At 42.9% G+C, this 8,083-nt stretch overlaps 1 protein-coding gene across 7 annotated transcripts in view; it reads right to left on the bottom strand.

Moving 5' to 3' along the window:
* Positions 1-851: 851 nt before the first annotated feature.
* Pcnx1 (pecanex 1) overlaps positions 852-8,083 on the bottom strand; it is a 150,317-nt gene continuing 143,085 nt past the window's right edge. For all 7 annotated transcript variants that reach the window (XM_031356333.1, XM_031356338.1, XM_031356335.1 and 4 more), the window contains 3 exons: positions 6,569-7,011; positions 6,036-6,176; positions 852-5,881 (listed from right to left, as the gene is read on the bottom strand). In XM_031356333.1, the coding sequence (XP_031212193.1) occupies positions 5,741-5,881; positions 6,036-6,176; positions 6,569-7,011 (725 nt within the window). In that variant the 3' untranslated portion in view covers positions 852-5,740. The remainder of the gene's footprint in view (positions 5,882-6,035; positions 6,177-6,568; positions 7,012-8,083) is intronic.

Below are 8,083 nucleotides of genomic sequence, written 5' to 3'. Positions count from 1 at the left end.
GCAAATGTGACTACATTCAGTTGCCTTCTGTAAGCACGTATGAAATGGAAAGGGCACTTGTGGGCAATGCTGGCTAACCAGTCAGCAAGCCATGCTCAGGGGCCCCTTAAAGAGCTCAGCTTGCCTACCTGAGGGAAAGATGCTCCCACATGGCTATAACAAGGAAAAGCATCTTTGGACCATTTGGGATGACAAATCCCAAGTTAACTCCACTTTAAAAAGTAAGGTGTCCAGGGGTCCAAGTGTCCTATCAACAGCCCCTGGGATTAACTCTAAGATGAGCATGACCCTCAAGGGAACCCCTTCCTTCCTTAGGTAATGTTTAACTGACACGGTTCCTGTCACTACAAATCTGTGCTGTTCTTCAAGATGGAACACTATGACCCGGGAGAGGGGGAAGCAAATTGTTGGGGATTCTGTTGCAGGAAATAATCTGCCCCCCCCCCCCCCCCCCCCCCCCCCGTGCCCAGGTTACTACCAGTTGAAACGATGTAGCCTGTGCCTAGTGACATAGTCCAGAGTGGGGAAATTCTCTCCATCCGAGTTTACATCTTGAGGGCTGTGTGAAGACTGGTTGGTGAGGGTGCAGCCCTAGTCCACTAAGGGTGGCTTCTCCTTTGCCTACATTGTAACTTAGTGTAACTGAGCACATACATAAGTCTATCATCTGACCATTAACACGCAATATAACTCAGAGGGCAGAAATACCTTTGTGCAAGAGGTACTGCCAGAGTGCAAGCCAAACCCCACGATTACAGGCGTAGAATGATGAGCTTAGAACCAAGGCCACAAAGAAGACACTGTATCCTCTTTAAAATCTTTGACCAAAGGAAAAAAAAAAAGGACAGAAGGCAAAATGAAAAAAAATTTATTTCCTGTTTTTATCCACGGTCAATACTGTATTTTTTTTCTGATCAATATATGTCAAAAGACTTCTCAGCTTTTATTTTCCATTTTAAACAACTACAGTATTTACAAGCTGTTTACGGTAACACTCACACGCACACTCATAGACACGCGCATGGACACATATCCTTATCTCTGGTGTATACTGAATGCTGGTAAAGGCAATGACCTTTCAGAGCCCACGAGAAGAAAAGGGAAAGCCACTCTCCTTCCAGGCATGCTCACCCACAACCATTTCTAACATTCCTTCTCCGTTTTCCTCATGCAGAACTCAATGCTAGGCTTGCACAGGGCTAATATCATCCATGTTGACAATTTACTCAAACCACAGTTTTAAGAAAGCACAGCCAAAGAGCTCCCCCAATTCCTATCACTTTGGTTGCAGACTCAAGCTTAGGATATAAAGAATTTTGTTCAGTAACAAGCACATCTAACCCAAGAGTCGCCTGGAGCAGCCACATCTGCTGTGCAGGTGACAGATTCACCCTCAACCACCTGTTAGAGGACCCCCACCCTTCTATGGGTCCAACAAACCACACATTATCAGGTACAGAGCTGAAGCATAAGGAAAGGGAAAGCCTATATAATAGGTACAAGAGTGACGTAACAGCTGTGTGTAACCCTGCGTGACCATCAGCTTGAGTTCCCTGGACACCTGGATGCTGAGTCCACAAAATGGCACATCGGGATGTTCAGCTTACAGATAAACTTGTGCCTCAATTCACAAAGAACAAGTTTCTAGGCAAGAAAGAGAAATTCTCACCACACAGTTCTGGACAGAGGACTCTGGCAAGTGAGGCACCACAGAAGAGAGACCTCTGCATTCAAGCAAGGTTAGATCTTTCCAGACCTGTTTGATAAGCAATTACTTTCTGATTAGAGCTTGTGAACAGGAGACAACTTCCAAATGAGGCTGCCTGGGTGTTCATCAACTAGATAATCTGAAAAGAGAAACCAAGAAAACGGCTGGTCTTCAAATACTTAAAAAAACGCCTATGTATAAAATTCTTACCAGCTAAACACACTGCAGCATCTAATATACATCCTTTGTCTCATCAGTAAATCTCAGTATCTAGCTAAGCCTGAGATACAGAGTCGAAGGGCCAGCAACAACATGCACCACTCAAAGCTTTAACTGACAGTCTCCATCCACCTTGCAGTTAAGAAAACGCCTCTAGGAGAGATGTATCATCTCATGTGGAGAAGTTCAGTGGGTCTGTGTCCGAAATAACTTTAGGTAGCTACTAAAGAGAGGAAGAAAGAATACTGAGGACTTAAAGTAACTTTAGGTAGCTACTAAAGAGAGGGAGAAAGAATACTGAGGACTTAAAGTAACTTTAGGTAGCTACTAAAGAGAGGGAGAAAGAATACTGAGGACTTAAAGGCAAAAATGCAGAAATAAATTTGCTTATACTAATGAAAAAGCACTTTAAATATGAAAGCAATTAATACACTGGACAACAGTTTATACCTCAGTAGCTAGTAAACACCTCAAAGAATGACTGAAATTTACCTAAAAAGAGATGATTTTAGACACTGGGGCAAATACCAGAGACCCAGATTTTGATGACTGACACAGGACACACTCATAGGGGAGGCTCTAGGCTGAGGCAAGGTGCTGGTAGGAAACTATGTAGGGTGTAAAGAGGCAGTATGACTCTTGCTCAAATGTGAGGCTCTATTGCATATTTTGAGAGGAGATAGAAAGATAAATTTTAACTAATCCAGAAAGAGATCTTAGTGAGAGCTACAGTTTCCTCTATAAGAATGTGCACGCACACTGCTCAACATTCAGTACTCAGAGTCATTTTTATGTGCCTTTCAAGAGAGAAATATATATTGTCTCTTATCTTCTGCTTCAAGAACTTTCAAGTATTATCAATATACTTGAAAAAAATTCAAAACACCTGCAATCTGTTGGAGGTGTTTTCTCCCCTGCTGATGGAGACAGGGAAAAGTCACTGGACAGCTCTTCACTGGCTGCCTAAAAGGCAACTACCGCTTTCCTGTAAAGCTTCCATATGGCCTCATCTCCACTCTCAAGTTCCACCAGCAGCACCACTATGTGTTAATCTAGATTCATGGAAAAAGGAAAGCTTGTTAGCAAAAAAGTCTACTTGGAAATGGTATAAAAAGGGAGTTCCCAACGAGATACGGGCTCAAGATTCACCAAGAGCTTAGTTTAGGGTACAAATAGGTTGTTTTTTGATTACTGAAGAAGATGAAGACAAGCCATGCCAGAGTTGTCCTCCTAAAATGGGGCAAGATAAAGGAGAAATTCAAAGAAGAACAGAGACTTCAAGCATGCAGCTGCATCTAAGGAGATACAAAGTTGTTTTTTAATTACTTGCAAAATTATGGATCTCTGAAATTTTAGTAATTATGGACTAAAAGGACTAAAGCATGCCAGAGTTCTGCATCTTAGTGAGAAAGGCTAAGCAGACAACCTCAATCACGAGGGCACTTAAAGAAAAACAAATCATGATAAACTTAATCTTAAAACACAAATCCTTAATTATCATTATCTTCCCTGCTGTAATTAGAAAAGTAGTACTTTTTTTAAAAAGGTCATTGGTTTTAGATTAAAAGACTGAAGACGAGACTTCTTTGAGGGCTCCTAACTTATGAATTTAATGGAGTCATACGGTAACAGATAACTTGTTTCAAGGAGAGTGTCCAACTCTCCCAAACTAAGACTTGGTACACACGCTCCACCCAGAGCCCTGTCTTATATATAGACTCTTACTCTTAGAGCATATAGCATCTAACAATTATTAGGGAGACCAGCACATGTAGAATTCTGACCCTTTGACCAAGTAAGTCATCTGAAGTTTATCTTCTGCTTCTTTCTCTGGCAAATGGATGATCTTCCATCTTAGAAGGCAAACTACTTTGTCACCCAGGAACTGTCGTGACAAGGGCAGACTCATTTGCAGCAGGGAGCATGAGTCCTTTGGGAAGCTTTAAACACAGACAGACCACTGAACACATCAGCCAGCATAGAACTGCCCACGTAAGAGACAGGAATAGAGAAACTGTGGTGGGAAAATACACTTTACAGTGGTCAATTTACAAAGAGAAAGGGCTCCTTTTGTAAAGATTCAGTAAGTCTTCTCACAAATATTTTTAAAGGATAAAGTCAGCAAAGTTTGAAGTCTATGGAAACATCAATACAAGGCACATTGGGTTCTGAACACCAACTTTAAAATAACAAAAGGAAACACAAACAGGGTCTGAAGCCATCTGGAGAGGGATCCTCTCACCTGCTGTTAGCTCTCCTGGTTTCCTGTAGTGTTTGGACACACCCCGATACCTGTATCCTCATCAGTTCTCTTTCACCTCAGAAGATACAACATCAGGGTAGCCTGACACAGAAGCTACTAAGCTGGCCAGTGCCACACACTGGAATGGTCACAGCTTTGACAGAATAATCATGGGACATCACAATGAACTGACCTACTGTTCTCTACTGTCTATCCAGGGGGAGACAGACAGACAGCTGCCCCAGGTGCTCAGAGGAGGGGGGCACATTCTTTGGAGCTTGAAACAAATTTAAAAATGCTTAAAAAGTTGCAAATGAACCCTAAACTGCAGACTGCCTGCAGCCACACTATAAATTCAAGGTACATATTTTCCTGAATACATGCTCCTTAAAAAACCAATAAAATTTATGGGACAACATATGAATTAAGTCAATTTCACAGTCATAAATATTTTTAAGACAGATATACACCATAAATTACAGGAAATTAATTCAAGTAATAGAGAAAGAACGGGAAGGAAGCAGTGCAGAGCTGCTATGGATGGCAGGTCAAGAACGGAGCCACATAGACAATTCTGTTTGAAAAAATTTTACTTGTGAAACTGAACTTCCTGTGAGTAATGTCAAGAGCTAGGAACTCTTCAAATAAGAGGCAACCGATCCTTTCTTAAATTCCTGGGCCTTCATATTCTTCTTGAAAAGCGAAAGCATATTCCAGAAGCAACCTCAACAGGGCCTGCCACTGGCTGGAGAAGCGTGGCACATGGGAGATGTGACAGGGCCTGCCACTGGCTGGAGAAGCGTGGCACATGGGAGACATGACAGGGCAGCTGGCACTGGTCTTCACCATGTGGATCCGCTGGTCACCAGCTCTGGAAAGGTGAGGGATGGAGCTGTGCCTCCAGAGTCCAGCGCACTGACAGAAAAGGAGCAGCAGGTTCTGCTGGCTGTGTGTCAGGAAAGGGAGGGGCTAATCCTGAAGGCAATTTAAATAATGGTATTTCATTTTTATATATAAATAAATGTTCTGAGAAATCTCAGATTTAGTGCATCACTGTAAAAAATTAGTGCAGTTTTTTTCATTAAAGTTTTTAGTGTTCAAGGAATAAGATAAACCTATGTCTATTCATCATCTTTCTCACTGTACATTAAACCTTTATATTGTTATATGTCGAACCAAATGCTTTTCATGGGTTTGTTTGCAAAAATCATGGTCAATGGATTTCATTTTCTAAAACAAAAACCATGGCAACTGTTTTTGGCAAAGAAATTAGAAAAATATGAGTTTAGAGTTAGAGACAAGAGTCCATGGGTTAAAGCACAAATGCATAGAGCGCCTTCCCTCCAGAGGCTCCAACAGAGTTTGCCTTTCATGCAGCTAACTTAAAAAAATATTTCAGCTTTATTTGGGGATGAAGACAGTGACAGGAGTCAGGGTGGAGAGAAGCTTAGCCACGCCACTGGTCAAGTCTCTGCTACGAAGGGCAGGCACTCGGTCCCCATAGGTGGGTCTTCTGCAACCTTGCTTTCTCTCCAAGGGTTGAGAAAGGAACCCAGGTATGCAGTGCAGGTTCACACTTCTGCCCCCAGTTCTAGTACCCCGGTTTCAATTATAGTCACGTATTTATCGTCGATCTGGACAAGAAGCACTGTCTTGTCGATGTGGGACCGTGTACTTGGGTCTCGGCTGCAAGGCACCCATCGGTGAACCACCTATTAACTCAGAAGAAAACACACAGTTAGACCTGGAATGCACTCCCCTCCTCCCCTCTGGGCAGTTCTGCTAACCACTCTGAGCAGAAAGGCACAGAGCATCTTGATGAGTCTGAAGACCTAAAGCACACAGCAGCTTCCTGGGACGACTTACATGGCCTTCCATGCCCTCCTGTGGACTCCAGTCTTTCCAGCTGTTTCTCCCAGCTTTTAACCGAATGCCTTCATCAGGCCACTGCAGCTCTTTCCTTTTGGACACGTTGATCCCTTCCAGAATCTGACTAAGATCCACAATCTAAACAGATACATGAGCATCACTCCCAACTCACTTCCCCTTGTTAATGAAAAATATAAGGCTAAAAAACAAAATTTCTCTTGTAGGACTTTGCATTGTAAATTCTTCCCTGCTTACTATGAAATTTAAAGAAAATCTACACAGCCCCAAACTGATTCCTTTTGGACTTCCTCCTGCGATGATTCTGTATCAGTGCTAAGTAGGAAACACGTATTAATGCCCACAAAAGCTGCTGCTCTCAGTACTTAAGGTGGCAGAACAAGAACTTCCCAAACATTTCCAAGTGTTCCAGTCTCCCACCTAAATAAGTCAAGTTTTCACAGTAATTCCCCACTCAACAAGACAGACATAAAAACATAAGCCCAACAGCACAAAGTGCCTGGCCTACTCACCTGGACTCTGTAAATCACTTCCCCCTTTCTGGCATGTGAAATGTTGGCAGGACTTGAGGTGTTGCCTGGCTGGGCCTCAGTGGCACCACCCTGACTGCCCTCTGCCCCCAGGAAGGCTACTAGGGTGTGATGCTTGCAGGCTGGGATGCTCTGGCTGGAGCTGCTGGAGGAGGGCAGGCCGTGCTGCACACAGCCCATGCCCCCCTGGCTGGCAACTTCCATCTGGTTCACCATGGAGAGGCGGGATTGGATCGATGACGGCAAGTTCCGAAGTGATATCTGGCTAGTGGAGGAGCGCCGGCAGGGCACAAAGCCCGAGGTGGACATGCGGAGGGATGAATGGCGGCTGCTGTAGCAGTAGGAAGACTGGCTGGCCATGGAGGCGCGCGCAGGTGACTGTCTGACCAGACTGCACTGCACGGAGTGGGCGCTGTGGCTAGTGCCTGTAGGAAGCAATGAGAGCTCTGAGCAACAGAGACAAGCTCTACCTCACCTCTGTGCTTGTTAAAACTGTCTTCCTTACACAACCATTCCATAAACTTATAGACCTTAGCATTTACACCTAAACCTTTAAGGTTACCAAAAAGAAGTAATACTTGGGATCTATTTTCTTGTGTGATTTACATAAAACTATATATATATATATATTTATTTATTTCTTAAAGTTTTTAAAATTCAAATTCTAGGGCATAAGAAAAACACATTACTGCAAATGTCTGGATTTAAGATTACAATAAACTCAAATATTTTTTACAGAAATATTTCAGAAATATAAGAATTTTAAAAAATAAATGGGATGAACTATTTTTTGGAAATGAGACAGTCAGAAATGTTTATTAAGAAATACTACACAGTAGCTGGGCAGTGGTGGCGCACGCCTTTAATCTCGGCACTTAGGAGGCAAAGGCAGGCAGATTTCTGAGTTTGAGGCCAGCCTGGTCTACAGAGTGAGTTCCTGAACAGCCAGGGCTATACAGAGAAACTCTGTCTCAAAAAAAAACCAAAAAAACAAAAAACAAAATAAAACAAAAGAACAAACAAACAAAAAACAAACAAACAAAAAAGAAATATTGCCCAGAACTAGAGAGATAGCTCAATAATTAATAACACTGGCTGGTCTGCACAGATGTGGGTTCAATTCCCAGTCCCCAAGTGATGGCTCAAACATCTGTAACTCTAGTTCCAGGGGACGGACTCCCTCTTCTGACCTCCATAGGCACTGCACACATGAGCTGCTCAACACATACTTGTAGGCAAACATTCATAGACATAAAATAAAAATAATAAATCTTTCAAAAAAGAAACACTGCATGATTTCACTTACACGTGGAATCTAAAAGTCAAGTTCAGAGGCCAAGGACAGAATGGCAGTGGGTAGGAGTGGGTGGGGCCGGGCTGGGCTCAGGAGGGAGGGAGAGAGGGAAGAAGGTGAGTTAAGAGCTGTCAAGCAATTTCTGTATCCACTCCTCTGTTGAGGGACATCTGGGTTGTTTCCAGGTTCTGGCTATTATAAAT

The sequence above is a fragment of the Mastomys coucha genome, unplaced genomic scaffold (assembly GCF_008632895.1).
Source record: "Mastomys coucha isolate ucsf_1 unplaced genomic scaffold, UCSF_Mcou_1 pScaffold6, whole genome shotgun sequence".
NCBI lineage: Eukaryota > Metazoa > Chordata > Mammalia > Rodentia > Muridae > Mastomys > Mastomys coucha.
Note: the sequence above shows the minus strand (reverse complement) of the source record. Positions and strands in the feature narration are given on the sequence as shown.